This window comes from Sceloporus occidentalis, unplaced genomic scaffold (assembly GCF_023333645.1).
Source record: "Sceloporus occidentalis isolate IW3139 unplaced genomic scaffold, rSceOcc1.0.p SCAF_3, whole genome shotgun sequence".
NCBI classification, from domain to species: Eukaryota; Metazoa; Chordata; class Lepidosauria; order Squamata; family Phrynosomatidae; genus Sceloporus; species Sceloporus occidentalis.
The window spans coordinates 168,798,826-168,816,029 of record NW_028316983.1 but is presented as its reverse complement, the minus strand read 5'-3'; the positions used below and the strand labels follow the sequence as shown (position 1 = coordinate 168,816,029).

Genomic DNA, 17,204 nt, shown 5'->3' with positions numbered 1-17,204 from the left:
CCAATGTTCCTGTTTTAAATGTGCCTTAACTTTTTTGCAGTAGAAGATGCCGTGGCACTATGGTCAATCAAGTTCTAATTGTAATTGTTGGATTTGCTTTAAGTACATGTATTGCCTCGTTAGATTGCAAACTGCAGAAACATTTTTTGCAAATGTTAGCTATTTCTTTTATTGAGAGTTTTCCACATACTGGCTTTAAATTACATATCCAAACAGCAACATGGAGGACTGCTTATAACACACCTTCATGGAAGCTTCTTTATGTGAGAAATTGTTCATGTGCAGCCATTCTCATTGCTATCATACAAAAATCAAAATCAGTTTATAATTATACACTAAAAATGAGAAGTGATGCATAGTGGGCCATTTTCCATAAAAGAGCTTCACATGAAACCACCACATAACTTCCATATAAAAGGCCAGAGGACAGAAATGACTATAATGCAATGGCAGAGCACATTTTTGACATGAAAGAAATACCAGAATCATTATCCAGTGACTCTGAATAGTGCTGGAAATGACCCATCCGAAGGCCTGAGGTATTGCTGTTAGTTGATACCCAGTTGTGTGACTCATTGAGGCTATGAAGAAAAACTAGTAATTTAATACTAACAGTAAGCATCAGTAAGATGCTGAATTCTTCCACTCTACTCTTCCTTAGTCTTGTTCTATCTCATGCTCTCCAGATTGCTGTAAAATACAATAAACCACTAAAAATAACTTTATTATATTAAGTGGCATATAAGTATCAGAATGAACAAATGCAACTTTCATGAAGTTGTAGCCGAGGAAAGCTGAAACAGCACTAATAACAAAAACAAAAAGAATGTCAATTTTTTAAAATCATGAAGTAAATATTTTAGTCAAGAATTCAAGCTAACAAAGCTGTGATATTCTAACACCATAAAATATATTAAGACTTAAATAGTATCTAGAAAAGACTTATTATTTTCACAGCAGTATACATTAGGAATTCCATTATAGCCTATGGTGATAACATGCACCAAAATGTTAATGGACAGGGTGTATCCAGCAGTTTGATCCCACTTTAATATCTAAGGCTCCATAGTTCAAGATCCTGAGATTTGTAGATTGGGAATGGCAGCTCTCTAGTATGGAATTAATTCTTAGTCCCTTGCCACCAAAATCCATGATTCCACAGAATGTAATCATGACAGCATTACCCAAAAATTATAATTGTTTAGTGTAGATATATCTTCAAATACTTTTAAGCTTCTAGAAAACGTAGAGATAAGCTGAGGGGATACTGTATCAGAAGATATATCATATGTAAATTGGTAAATAAATAGCTATGCAAAGTAATAAAGATATCTGCAGTCTAAAGCACACTGATTTCAATAGTCTTAAGTACGCATAATTCTGGAGACGAGGGTTCAAATCCCGGTTCGGCCATGGAAAACCACTGGGTGATCCTGGGCAAGTCACACTCTCTCAGCTTCAGAGGATAGCAATGGCAAATCCTCTCTGAAGAAACTTGCCAATAAAAAAACATGATAAGGTCACCTTAGGGTCATAATGGGCCTGAACAGACAGGCCAAAATAAAGCTGCTTCGGGTCACTTTGGAGGTATGCTGTTTAAATGACACACACATCTTAAGAGGCCAAAGCTGTGCTCCAATCCGTAGGACTGGAGCGTGGCTTTGGAGCGGCTTCCAGCCTCTTAGAACGCTTGCATCATTTAAACAGCATACCTTCAAAGTGACCCGAAGCAGCTTTATTTTGGCCTGTCTGTTTGGGCCCTATATGTCAGAAATGACTTGATGGTACAAAATAACAACATTGTCTTAGACTTTATCTTGCGAAACTAGTGCACAAAATGGCTATTAATATATTTATTTTGGAAATTAGGAAGTGTGAAATTCTAGCACATTGCTCTTGGAACTATTGTAAGAGTAAACACTACAGTCCATTTAAGTCACAGCAGGATTCATTAACGAAAGATCTCTAAACATTTTAAGGGTAAGATTTCCCACTTCCTAGCCGATCACTAAAATAATACATCTCAAAATATGCATTGGTTACTCTCCCTTTAGTAATGGAACTGCAGATCTCCAGAAAACTTCAAATCAAATGGAATTCATATGTACAGTGGGCCCTTGGTATCTGCTGGGGCATGGTTCCAGGACACCCCTATGGATACCAAAATCTATGGATGCTCAAGCCCCATTAAATATAATGGCGTAGAAAAATGATGTTCTTTATATAAAATGGCAAAATGAAGGGCTGCTTTTTGTAATTTATATTTTTAAAAAATATTTTCAAGCTGTGGATGGTTGAATCTGTGGGTAAGGAACCTGTGGATATGGAAGGCCAACTGTACCAATAAAAATAATGAAATTATGCTAAAGGGATAGAAGACCCTGTTCCTTATTGCAACATTAGTTGACCGTAATCCCCTTTGCAACAAATTCAACCCAGGTATGAAAAGAGTTACATTAGATAAATTTAGAATTCTGCACGAGTCTGTAGAGGACGCTTTTATAAAGCAATCCCTTTAAGTGGGTCAGCTGCTTCCTTCTCAACTAAAAAGTAAGCACAAAACATAATCAGTCGATGTGCTAAACATACTGAGTTGGACCCAGTCTCAGTCATGCTTAGAGTACACAGAAAGGAATCAGAGGGATAAGTTAATCAAGATTAATTTAAACCACATTCATTTTGATATGCCTACTCTAAATATGACAATCAATATCCCACCCAGTGTGCTTTTTCAGTACTTTACAGAAATAAAACTAAGGATATTGAATTTAATCCACAGCAGTTCACTCACACATAGATCCCAAGGAGATAACTGTGAAGCTTCAGTTATGACTAACTTAAATGTCTATCTGACTAACTTAATTATCTATTCCAAAAAAGGAAGGAACTTTTAGATGATGTCCCAAAGATAAGATTATAAAATGAACTTCTGGTCGAGACTGTGGGTGTATCCACACTGCATAATTAAAGCAGTATGATGCCACTTTAACTGTCATAACTTTACAGAGTTCTGGGATTTGTAGCTTGGTGAGGCACCAAAGCTCTCTGACAGATAGCTGAATACCTCACAGATCTACAAATCCCAGGATTCTGTAGGATAAAGTCATGGCAGCTAAAGTGGTGTCAGAATTACATATGCACTGTGGATACACCCCATGTCACTGATTTGAGGTTACAGCATTGTTAATATTTCTTTCTCTCTTCTAAAGAAAAGGGTGTATTTCATGTTCTTTGTTGACAATCTGTTGCATACTGTTTTACATAGCTGTAGTTAAAAGTAAATGCCTTGCAACATATTGATACATTTAGCAATGAGTACTTTTTCACAGCTGTCTCTTGTGTGGTAATGACAAGCAGAGAAAACCAGCAGACAATGTAACCTTAAGCATGCAGTTGTTTGTCAGACTTGGGTAAATTATAGAAAAGTTGATTTGAAGACACCATGGCTTTTGTTTAATGTTAAATGCAAATTTTTATCAATACTGGCCATTACAGAGGTGAAGAGGATTTAAAACAAGCAACAAGTAATTTATTATTGAACTCTCAAGCTTCATCCCTTTCTTTTGCTCTTCTTGCGATAAGCAAAAGCAGATGCATTTTCCTCTCCAATGAGTGCTGAAAGAATGAGGATCAATTCACATAATCAAGTGATCAATCGGTGTTGGCCTTCATGTAAACAATCAATATGTAATAGCTTGAAAGAAACACCCATTTCACACAGCCATGTCACTGCTATGCCCTAAAACTGATTGTCTGTCTCAACTAGAATAGACCTACAACTTGCTATAACAACTTCCATTGTTTCAGTTGATCGATTATAGTGGGGTCCAAGAATTGGATTCAGTCAGGCCTTTTTCTTTTCAGATGAACACGTCATTAAATGTGAACATATAAAAGCACTGGAATTCAAACACCAGTCACATCAGCAGCTATATGAAGCTACAAAGAATTATACAAACCAGGAACTAATTTCAAAGATGAAAAAAATCCTCCCTATTGATGGAGTACAACAGGTGTGCACCTTAAGAAAAAAGAGGAGGGCAGGAGAGAGAAAGACTTATAAATGAAGCTGACCATGCAACAGATATGGCTGAGTTGACCACAGAGCCAAGCATAACAATTTTCTCACCTGTCAAGCAAGACAAATAAATAAATATATAACTGGTGAATACCATGAAAAATAGTAGTACATTCAAACCACTAAGATGTATTACAACATTTCTTGTATGACAAGAAAATTTTGTTTTCATAAACCCTATTCTGTAATTAAATACTGGAGACTGTCCATTCACAGTAAATGTATTGTACTGGTGTGAGTTATGAGTATTACTATAAAGTAAGGTCTCTACAGTCTTATAGGTTGTTAGCATGTTATCAGCCTTTAACAGAGGTTAGTATGTGAGAACAGTGATACTTCTCATAGGGTAGCAGGAGGTTTTAAAAGAATGTGCCTATTCATGAGTGATAAAGCCAAGGCTGCATATAAGCTATTCACTGACCACGCAAACAACCATATTACTATATGATGTGGCAAAGGGCAATTTTGGCTCTTCACAGCTTGTCATCATCCTAGTTGATACGCTTAAGCAAGCAGCTAATACCAGTTATTCCATCAGTTCAAATATGGGAAGCACAGGAAACTGAACTGTCTGAAGGGAGTGAAAAGGATATTTTCTGCAAAGCAATTCTATTGTGCTCTGAAGTCCTTCCAGAAATTTCTTCATGGATGCTATGATGTTTTAACAAGAAATGTTATTAAGCAATGAGGAATGGTGTCTGGTATTGTGTGCCTTCAAGTCATTTCTGACTTACAGTGACCCTAAGGTGAACCAATCATGGGGTTTTCTTGGCAAGTTTCTTCAGAGAGGGTTTGCCATTGCCATCCTCTGAGGCTGAGAGCATGTGATTTGTCCATGGTCACCCAACAGATTTCATGGCTGAGTGGGAATCAAACCCTGGTCTCCAGAGTCATAGTCCAATGCTCAAACCGCTATGCCATGAGGAATACCAGACACTTAATGTTTCTTTCAAAATGCAAAGCCTTTACTTGCTTCCATTATGTGTAACAGTTCCCTTTTTAATGAATGAATGTCTGTCTGATTATTCACAGCATCAAATAAATATATCCACAACCATTATTGGAAATGATTGATGTATGTTATTATGTTGCTTTATTTGTTGTCTTTAATCTGTTTTCTCTCTTAGTTCTTATAGATATAGAATAGTCTTGACTAAATGAATACTGAAAGAAAGAATGAATAAGAATGTGGAAATTTTAAAATTGAAATAAAAATTTAATTAAAAAAACCATTATTTCTGTTTTACTGTTTTGATCTAAGTGTACATACTTTTACTATAGCGTCTTTCCATATCTTTCACATAACTAATACTGTATTACTCTTCATCTCATAATATTACCTTTTGTCCAAATGTAATATCTATCCATTCTACTGTTATGCTTCTAAGATTTTAGTGTTTCATTGTAAAGCTTCATGTGCTTTAGCTCTGAACTTAAGGAAATCCTTCTTTGCCACACTTATAAAAATTAGCTACCATGTCAGTATTAAGAACTATACAGGGAAGTGAGATATAACATATCAATTGGAGGCACACATAATTAAGTTAGGCTTTATTCACCCTGTTTCTCTTATATAGACTTCATTATCGTATGTGAAGAAAGTTGCATAATAATTTCAAAACTCTGAAGCACCTTGGTATTTCACCATGAGCACAGGTATTAGAAAGCTTAAATGAGCCTAGCTTTCCATTGCATTCCTATCTGAGAAAACACATTAGCATGCTTTCCATATTAATTTTATATGCCTTTTTAAAAGGCTAATGATCTCATTGTATAAAACCTTTCATCTCCTAACAAAACATGAGGGTGCTTGTGCTGATAGACACCATGTCAGTATTAAGCACTATACTTTAGGCTTCACAATGTGTACTCAGATCACCTCATGAACATTTTAGCAACCCGCCAATAATAACAGATTGACTTGACATATTAAGTATACTGTTGGAAAACATTAGTTAATATTTAAACTAGGAACAGATAGACCATACTACCAGACAAGCTAATGGGACTGAAACTTCAGTTATATGTAGACTGAAAAAGTTCAATAACGAAGTAACTTCCTTTGACTTGTTTTCAACGATCCTGCCCAATGACCCATTTCATAAAATATGAAAACCTAGGACAGGCACAGCCTTCACCCAAGTTGAAAGTCTCTTGACTCCACTACAGTATACACTTCATAGGAATGCTTGCAGAATAAATATACTTTCCATGAATATTGCTATTCCACCCCCACCCCAATACACTGATGATATATCCCCAGCTTTGATGGGTTAATTAACACATGGAGTTAGATAAAAAGTACTGTACTCTTAATAATGGCCAGTGATGCACAATTATCTGCAGAGGCCTAAATACCCTAAGGCATCAGATCTCTGATCTTGCAAGCTAAGTAAAGTTATCCCTAGTTAGTAGTTGGATGGGAGGTCACCAACAAATATTGAGTTCTGTATGCTATATTTCACAAGGAACTGGTAAAACCATCTCTCAAGTCAGGTGTCATTCATCTGTACTGATAAGTTTTTGTTATTAAATATAGTGTGCCCACACCATGCGTGGACACATTTTACGCGGCTTCCAGCTTATGCTGAAGCCACATGGGGAGGTAAACAATGGTGTGTGCGCCTGTGGCATGCATGCGCCGTGCCACCATATGCACGTGTCCCATTATCTCTTATGAGACTCAAGCACAGGTGGATTTTCCCTTACACAGGAGGATCCGGAATGGATCCCCCTCGTAAGGAGAGGGCCCACTGTACAAAATTTTACATTAACCCATGCTGAAATTGTTTAGTTTAATTGTTCTGGTTCAGTTCTTCAACATCGGCCCAGAACAGATGGCCCAGAAGGGGTGGCCAGAGGCCATTCCGACCATAATCGGGCTGGGACTGCAGCAACAGCACAGCCCGCTCTCAAAGAAGGCAGCTGCCACGGTCCCAAGCTAGCCACCTGCAGGAGCTGGATTTAATCGGCTCCATTTTGTGGTAGCTTTGGGCTGTCTTTGGAGACCTCGGAATAGCTTCTGGACACTTTTGGGGCATGCATCATGTAAACATCACATCCCCAAAGCAACCAGGAGCCACTTCCATTAACCTGTCTGTTTTGGGTCATCATCTTGAATCCTGTTTCTGTTGTCTAAAGTATTAGCTACTTCTCTCATTTGTTGTCATCTGTGAATTCCACAATCATTTGAGAATATTATGAAAGTGGGTGTTCTCAGTGGTCGTATCCATCCATTAGAATGCTCTTCACTGGAAAGTTAAATAAACAGTGAATGTCTCCTGACAACATTGAAGGAAACCTATCTGGCTAATTCTGGTATTCCTTGCCCCATTATTATTTCCACTGCTCTCTTGCTTGCATTGACTGTTGAACGTCTAAGTGTTTCTAATACTTATTTATTTATTTGTTTATTATTTTTAAAGTGTTTAAATTCTTAAATCATTTAATCATAATGCAAACCACTTGGATATTCTGGAACATCAAGCAGTAAACAAATATTAAAACTAATGAATAATAAATAAATTAAATAGGTGAGCATCCCATTTATGTAAGACACTTATAAAGGCACTGAACAAATATGGAGTCAGGACAGAAGCTTGCAGACATCTCCAGGACTCCCTATCCTCCACTGCACTGCTTAGTTCCTGTAAATGTATACCCGTGGCCTCCTTAATAGGGTCCATCCATCTAGCATGCAACCTTCCTCTCTTTCTACTTCCCTCCACCTTTCATAGCATGATTGTTTCCACCAATGAGTTGTGCCTTTTCATGATTTGAACAAGGTGCAACAGCCTCAGTTTCATCATCTTGGCTTTCAGGGAGATTTCTGGCTTGATCTGCTCTAGAACCCATTTGTTTGTCTTTTCAGTTGTCTACGGGATCCTCAGCACTCTTCTCCATCACCACAACTCAGATGAATTGATTTTCTTCCTACTCGCTTCCAGTCCTAAGACTTGTATAGGCATTTTAGCAAGTGTGTCTTACTATACCTGGAAATGAAAAGCCGCACTGCTGCAATAATCTACATTACATCACAGTTAGAGGAAAGGGGGCTCTGCAATCCTTTGCATATATTAAGTCACTCTATTTCATAAATCTGAAGATTAACAAGAAAAACAGCAATAGTGTCATTAATGTAACCCATCTAAGGTCTGGGAATTACTACAAGATGAATGAACAATAACCAATTCCTTTTTAGACTCAGGCTGAAATTTGAGCATCTTTTCTCCCTCAGAAGCCAGAATGGTACTTTAAAAAAAAAAATCAGTGTGTCCCTCCCCACTTGCCACCATCAAAGTTATCATTACAGCTGCCATTTTAAAAGTAACTATTTACTCTCATCTTATTCAAAATAATTTAAACAGTTACTTTTCATTGCTTTTCAAAAACATCAGAAGGCTATAAAGCTACTGGCACATAGTACAAACTTAAGTAGTAAGGCCACACACATCCTACAACTATAAAGGTAACTATTTACATCATAAAAGGCATGACATTATCTCCAGTTCACAGAATCACAGAATCATAAAATCATGCCTCACTAAGTCAAAAATAATCACCTACATCTTATCAGTCATCCGTACTATTTGCAACAGGTAACCAATTACTCTGTTCTATCTCTTGGTTTTTTGGTTTTTTTAATACAAAGCAATCAGCTTGAGTGTTTAAGTAAACCCTAGAGACTAAAACAATACTCTGAATTCAGAAGTTCAGTTATTTTCCCTGACCATTTTTTTTGTACTGTAATTATAAAAAGCAGTTCAATCTTTTAGGTACCTTGTTAAATCTCAAAGTTGCACACAGAATAACTGGTTATTCTGAAAATTCCCACTCACTACAAGTATTAATTTAATCTATTATGTGACCTATTTATACTTGGAAAGACCCAGTTTAATATACCTATTGCAATGACTTATCTTGTGATTACCATATTGAACAAAATATGAATTTATTATACGTATTATAATAAAGTCAGTAACATAGGCCTAGTTCACATGTTAAATGTATTCCTTTTCAACAGGACATGACTAGTTGACAGAATGCAATAGCTCTTGTTGTTTTAACTGGAAATCAGCAGCCATTGAGGCATTAATTAAATATGTTCATGAAATACAATGATCAATGTTGAAGATAGTAAAGGGTAAACCAGCCAGTAACTTTTAATACAAATGCTTTAAAAGCTCTCATGCCATGTTTATCCCATTCAAATAACCTCTGGTTTCTCTACCAGGCTACATTGAGTTATGAGTGTAAAGGAGCTCTATGCTTCATATAGTTTATACAACCTCCTGCTGTGTTCCAAGGTCCTAATATTTTCAAGGCAGAAGTCTGACACTAACATCACATGGACTGTCAGACGTGTTTACTTTAAAAATGCAGCCATTTAGATGAACTCGTTAGCTTTAACAGGCTGCACGCAGGAACTTTGTAGACTGAAAAATAGTGGCAGACACATGAGCAAGACAAGAACCAGAAAAACTAGTTTATTAAACAGCAAGTACAACTAAGTGAATTCACATCACGATCTTTGCAAGAAAATATAAGTAAAAAACAGCAAGAGTAGATGCAGCACTGAAACCAGTTTAAAAAAAGAAGAAAAACCCAATTTCCTTACGTTCTAATATTACACCTTTCTATATTACTACTATGTCTGAATTTTAGTAATGTAGACAACAACTACAAGATGTTTATCTTTCAGTCATTATTTACAATGCATTCATGGCATATGTCAACATGTTTCCTTTGCAATCTCTGTGATAAAAATAGCATCAGCAGTGAATATGAAGTATTAGGATTAGTTTAACTGAAAAGCTTACCTTTGATTGTCTCTTCAACAACTTCCACTACCCGATCTATTTGCTGGACCTGTTAAGTGGTAGATTAATCTAATTGGTTATTCTGAAAATTTCTGGAAAGTTCTTCCATTATATATATTTAATTGACACAAAGGCAAAACATTATGCACTTTCAGCTGAGTATTTGCATTATATTTCTACTGGTAGCATATTTCTGCACTACATTTCTTCTTAACATGTAAGAAAAACATATGAAAGACAGATTGAGAAAGGAGTCAAAATCAGGTAACACACTTTCCAAAGCATCCATGTAATACTTATGCAAGGTGGAGGTAGCAAAGAGCAATGTTAATCACTAATTTATTATCATGAAAGAAATGTATCTTTCAGCATTACGGTCAGTCAGTCATAATTTATTAGTCAATAGACCCAAAATATGAGCATTCAGTCAAAATATACATGTCATCAAATTTCCAAGAATAAAATTCCTCACACTAATATAAGAATCACAGAAGTTGCTCAACTCTAACTGTCCCTTTGTACATAGCAGGTTTAATCCTAGCTACCTTAGAGAGAAATTTGGCAACTACAAGAGTGACATCCAGGCATTTATCTTCCAGCAAGAATTTTACATAAGAAAGGTCTGATTTTCTTTTCATCTTACTTAATAATGGATAGATTTTGGCTTGTTGAGTCTGATTATAAAGACTAAAGTGCAATAAAATATGTATCATAGGCCTCGTACAGACAGGCCAAAATAAAGATGCTTTCAGTCACTTTGGAGGTATACTGTTTAAATGATGCATGCATCCTACGAATCTGGATGCCATGCCAAAGCCAAGCTCCAGTCCTAAGGACTGAAGTGTGGCTTTGGTGCGGCTTCCAGACTCTTAGGACGCATGCATCATATAAACAGCATACCTCGAAAGTGACTGAAAGCAGCTTTATTTTGGCTGTCTGTATGGGCCCATAGACTTTACTTCCAAGTTATTACATGGGCATCTTCTTTCGGCATAAGGAGCACTGGCAAATCTGCCACAAAGTAGTTCTATGGAATATACACTGCACTTTGCCTTAGAGAAAAAATGGCAATACTTGCCTAGAGATAGGCTCACCAAATAATTGGCAATATAGAAAGCGCCCTCATAATGTATGTGCATCATACTGAGGGAACAAGAGACATAAAAATGTGAATGCAATTCACAGAAAGCTCTCTCTAGTAGCCTTAGTTTAGAATCGATTCGAAGCTCTTTCCCTTATCAAGGAGGATGAAGAAGAGCAGCCTGGACAGACTTCTGGGACAGAGCAGGGGAGCCTGAGAGTCCCACCCGAGGGAACAGTCGCTGCTAAGCCTCGGAGGAGGCGTGTGGTCGTAGTGGGGGACTCCTTGCTGAGGGGTACAGAAGCAGTGATTTGTAGGCCTGACAAGATGTCTCGAGAGGTGTGTTGTCTTCCAGGTGCAAAGATCCGTGATGTGACAGAGAGGCTGACAAGACTGGTCAAGCCTACTGACCAATACCCCTTCCTTTTGGTCCACGTGGGAACTAATGATACTGCAAGACACAGCATTCAGAACATCAAAAGGGATTACGAGGCGCTTGGTAGGAAGCTGAAAGGAATGGATGTACAGGTTGTCATCTCGTCTCTTCTGCCAGTTGAAGGGCATGGTCCAGGAAGGGAGAGGAAAATAGCAGATGTGAACAACTGGCTTCGCAGATGGTGCCGCCGAGAAGGATTTGGATTCTTCAATCATGGGCTGCGGTTCCATGAGGAGGGACTTCTTGCAACAGACGGGTTGCATCTCACGCCAGTTGGAAGAAATGTTTTTGCCAACAGTCTCAAGAACTTGATCAGGAGAGCTTTAAACTGAGTTCCGAGGGGAAGGGAGACAATATTAAGGAAGGCGAAAGGGATGGCGAAAATAGTCAAACTGACATAGAGGAAACAAGGCAAACAGTGCAAGGACCCAGCAGTGGGAGGCAAAAAAACTTGCACAGGCAGCAAGTAAAAGGGAACCATGGTCTGCGATGTCTCTACACTAATGCACAGAGCATGGGAAATAAGCAAGATGAACTCGAACTCCTAGTACAGCAAAGCAAATATGATATAATAGGCATCACTGAAACCTGGTGGGATGAGTCTCATGATTGGAATGTGGAAATAGAGGGGTATAACCTTATTAAGAGAAATAGGCCAAACAGGAAAGGAGGAGGAATAGCACTATATGTCAGAGATATTTACACCAGTGAAGAGATCCTGGACATCAATCATGGAAGCCAGGTGGAGAGCATCTGGATAAGAATCAAAATGTGGGCTAGACAAAGGAACTGTTAAATGGATCTGTAATTGGTTGACCGGCCGAACCCAAAGGGTGCTCAACAATGGCTCCTTTTCATCCTGGAGAGTAGTGACCAGTGGGGTCCCACAGGGCTCTGTCCTGGGCCCAGTGCTATTCAACATCTTTATCAATGACCTGGATGACAGAATTGGGAGCATACTTATCAAATTTGCAGATGACACCAAATTAGGGGGAATAGCTAATACCCCAGAGGACAGGATCAAGATTCAAAATGACCTGAATAGACTAGAAAGCTGGGCCAAAGCTAAAAAAATGAAATTCAACACAGAGAAATGTAAGGTATTGCACTTAGGGCGGAAAAATAAAATGCACAGATATAGGATGGGTGACACCTGGCTGAATGAAACTACGTGTGAAAGGGATCTAGGAGTCCAAGTAGACCACAAGTTGAACATGAGTGAACAGTGTGATGCGGCAGCTAAAAAGGCCAATGCTATTTTAGGCTGCATCAATAGAAGTATAGTGTCTAGATCAAGAGAAGTAATAGTGACACTGTATTCTGCTTTGGTCAGGCCCCACCTAGAATATTGTGTCCAGTTCTGGGCGCCACAATTCAAAAAGGACATTGAGAAACTGGAGCGTGTCCAAAGGAGGGCGACAAAAATGGTGAAGGGTCTGGAGACCATGCCCTATGAGGAACGACTTAGGGAGCTGGGGATGTTTAGCCTGGAGAAAAGAAGGTTAAGAGGTGATATGATAGCCCTGTTTAAATATTTGAAAGGATGTCATATTGAGGAGGGAGCAAGCTTGTTTTCTGCTGCTCCAGAGAACAGGACCCGGAACAATGGATGCAAGCTACAGGAAAAGAGATTCCACCTGAACATTAGGAGGAACTTCCTGACAGTAAGGGCTCTTTGGCAGTGGAATGCACTTCCTCGGAAGGTGATAGAGTCTCCTTCCTTGGAGGTCTTTAAACAGAGGCTGGATGGCCATCTGTCAGGGATGCTTTGATTTGATTTCCTGCATGGCAGGGGGTTGGACTGGATGGCCCTAGTGGTCTCTTACAACTCTACGATTCTATGATTCTATGATTCTATGATTCTAGTGGTTGCCACAGCCCAATCCAGCTTTGTCTGCTTCGCCCTTTAGTTATGAATGCATGTAAGGTCTCCTGGTCCAACCTGCCCCTCAAGGCTATGTTAACAGCCAGCAGCCATGTTGAGCATAAAAGGTCTGTTAAGCTGTCAACAAAGGCAAAGAATGATCTTTTCCACCCTTCTGCTGCCAATTAATGAGGTTGCACCATGAAAGTATGGCAGCGTCTTGCTTCTGATTGTTGCAGCCTCACTCACTGGCAGGAGAGGGCTGGAAATGTCATCTTCCTTGCACACCACTCAGCAGCCAGACCTCCTTTGTGTGATGTGGTTGCTGCTCAGGTGGGCTTGGGGGTTCAGACCATCAGACATTACCTAGATATGGATCTGTAACTAAATAGCCAGTGTATGATATTGACGGGCATTCCCACCACCAATCTGTTATCTTTTTTTCTTTTCTTTTTTTTTGCATTTGAAACAAGTGTGAAGCTCCAGGTATTCCTTGCTCTCATACTTTCTCCTGGTCCCTTGTGTGCTTGACTCCAGAGCTATGAGGACTGTTAAATCATTTCCCTATAACAGGCACATTGGGAAATGCTCGTGTAAGAATTGTGCACAAACCAAAATGGCAAATTTTAATTCCTTTAAAATAAAATACAGTTGTCCCTTCTGATTCATGGGGGATCCATTCCAGACCCCCCCGAATCAGAAAAATTGCCAATATTGGGGTCCCATTGTTTTCAAGGGCAGTGCAACCCTGCGCATGGCTGTGTATGTGCACCACAGGCACATGAGCCATTTTTTCTCCTTCTTGCTTGCAATCCATGTGTAATTAAGACTCTAGATCCCAAGTCTGCAAACAGGGAGTGATGACTGTATGTCCTTACTTATATGAATTGATTTCTCAATCAAACTTTTGGCTAGATTGCATCCTGACACAACTGTTTTCATAAAGAGGGCACTAGAAATAACCTATCATGACGATAACTGTACTGCCCAAATTATTTATGTATCTGTTTGAACACAGTTACAAGTATATGAAGATTTCAAGAAATGAGTTGTCATATATGTTTGTCTGACTTGCAAGCAGACATGGCCATACTAGTCCTTTCAAAATTATTCCCTTTTCTTCCTCCAGAATAATATGTATGTGTTCATGAACTTTTCTGCTCAAGGGCTACAGAGCGTTGATAAAAGAGTTTGTTTTGTTTACAATATTGTCCTGACAACATAACTAAGCTATGTTGGGATAAATATACAGTGGGCCCTTGGTATCTTCTTGGTTTGGTTCCAGGACCACCTGTGGATACCAAAATATGTGGATGATCAAGTTATATATAATGGTGCAATAAAATTGTGTCCCTGATATAAAATGGAAAAATCAATGTTTGCTTTTTGGATTTTTATTATTTTTTAAAATATTTGCAAGCTACGGATGGTTGAATCTGTAGATGCAGAATCTATGGATATGGAAGGGCAACTGTATCATAAAAAGTAACTCAGTAATATTCTACAGCTTTATAAAAAAATTTAGCAGAAATTACACTGAAATGTACACTGTACATACATAAATCTATTCTGAATTTCATGGTAATGTTCTTAAGGTTATGGTAGCCAGTGAAGTACGTGACAATACAGTCATAGAAAGCTGATTTAAAAAGGGGCTGAGAGCAGATTTGCACATCTGTGACCAAGAAAATATGCGCTCCAAATTTTTTTCATTCCTAAAACTTTTGATATTTTTTAAGGATCAAGCTCTAAAAGTGCTATAAATGATAACATTCTTACCCCAATAATGCTCAGGCCTTGCAGATAGTCTTGTCGTGGCTGGGCTTGAGGGACACATCCAGCTAGAACAATTTTCTTTTTTTCTTCTTGTGCTTTCCTAAAAAGAATTTAAATATAAATATGATTTTCTTTGAAAGATACAGCACACATCTAGATTATGAAATTTGTATCTTTATCATTCAGTACAGAAAGACATAAAACTGCTGCACAACATGTTACTTCTGTCACACATATCACAACTGTTAAAAAACTAACAGAATAACAAAGGGACATGAATACATTGAAAAATGTCTCTGAGTGCCATCCAGTGATAATTTTTCTTGAACCATAGTTGTACTTTCATAGATATTTTTAATCTCTGATCATGACAAAGGTATGTTGGTGAACATTCTGGCAGGGAAAATACAGTTGCTATTAGGGTGCTATTACTGGTATAGTTGGTGTTCTCCAAACAACATCAGAGCAACCAAAAAGTGACTAATGAGATGCACTAAATTTGTACCAATTCAAATGATATTTCAAAACTATTCCTAGGGCTATATCTTGCTCTATGCCTCCATCATGAAGAACAGATTATCAAAGCATGAAGGCAGAGAGGCACAAATTTTAGGTGACTTGACGTCAGCGCAGTACGGGAAGGCTATGGAACTATTTCTTCAAATCACATACCATCATTCATAGATAGTTACATCCTGTGGTATAAAAGTGTATATTTCTGCCCTTCTTCAAAACCTGACAATTGTGAAAGGTAAAACTCCTTGCATTGCATATTAGAGTAACTGGCATAGTAACTGGTATATGTTAATGTGTTTCAGTAACTGTCATTTTCCCAAATCTTCATGAAATACAGCTAGGGATGACTGACATTATTAGAACACAGTGCACAGCAAGTGTAAGCTTAAGCTACCTTTAATTTAAAATTCTCTCTACAGACTTACATGTATTTCTTGGATTTTATTTTACACTGTATGTAAGATGAACGAAACTTTTAATTATGCTTTTTCTCTACATGTGAGCAAAGCATTCAAGATTCCTTTCTTCTTAATCTGTCTAATAAGCCTTAAGATTATGCTTTCTATAGGAAACTAGTTATAGCTTGAATATTACTACAAATGCCTTTAACCTTCAAAATTCTTAATCCTACCCCACATGGAATTTAAGTAGCATAAATAAATACATCTCAATTTTCAGAACCTTTCCTATTTTACAGTTAAATGAATTTTACCTTGGATTTTCAGTTTAAGTTGCTTTTCCAGAAATACACTTCAACTTACAAGTAATCAACAAAGTCTCACTACATAGATGTTTAATTAGACCAATTTTCTTTTTAAAATCTTGATGTGCCAGAAAATACAAATGTAGATAGTTTCCATTTTGAAAAGCACACCACATTTTAACACTTGCATTAAATGCTTGCTTTGCTTGCAAGGCCATAAACAAGAAAGAACACAATTCAATCCATTATGAGCAGAAGGGAAAAGGACGACTGGGGCTGTATCACACTGCAGAAATAATCTGATTTGACAACACTTTAACTACCATGGCTCAATGCTATGGAATTGTAGGAAATGTAGTTTGTTGTGGCACCAGTTAAAGTGGTGTCAAACTTGAATATTTCTGCAGTGCAGCTGCAGCCTGGGAGATGGGAGATACACAGTTTTTTTCAATTCATCCAGAAACTTTCTATTGCTAGCTGTGCATATACAGGGAGAAAAAAAACAGGGTTCTATTAAGTTATGGGAATTTTCCACAGATTACTGTGCCTACAGTAGGCCATGTACAAATTTATTAGAGGCATATCAAGGGGTTTTCTTTGCAAGATTTATTTAGAGGGGGTTACCGTTGCTTTCATCTGAGGCTGAGAGTGTTTGGCTAGCCCAAGGTCAGCCAGTGAGTTTCCATGGCCAAGTGGCGATTTGAACTCTGGTCTCCATTGTCTATATGGGTAATTTACTCCAAATCTCTCCTGGGAACACTGTGTGCTGTGTACGTGATGCAGAGCCAAAATCGCAAATCAGGTGCCAAATATCTTCATGACATCTGCACCTGATTTGGCCTTTCCTCAACCCGAATTTAAGTCTTAACTTTTGCTCCTAGTTTTTGGCTCTTTCTGCAGTGCTGATGGGTTGCCCAATGCCACTGCTGTG

At 38.1% G+C, this 17,204-nt stretch overlaps 1 protein-coding gene across 3 annotated transcripts in view; it reads right to left on the bottom strand.

The window, feature by feature from the left end:
- LOC149317087 (threonylcarbamoyladenosine tRNA methylthiotransferase-like) overlaps positions 1 to 17,204 on the bottom strand; it is a 319,318-nt gene that overhangs the window by 206,671 nt on the left and 95,443 nt on the right. For all 3 annotated transcript variants that reach the window (XM_089516838.1, XM_089516835.1, XM_089516836.1), the window contains exons 5-6: positions 15,058 to 15,154; positions 9,898 to 9,946 (exon numbers count right to left, since the gene is read on the bottom strand). In XM_089516838.1, the coding sequence (XP_089372964.1) occupies positions 9,898 to 9,946; positions 15,058 to 15,154 (146 nt within the window). The remainder of the gene's footprint in view (positions 1 to 9,897; positions 9,947 to 15,057; positions 15,155 to 17,204) is intronic.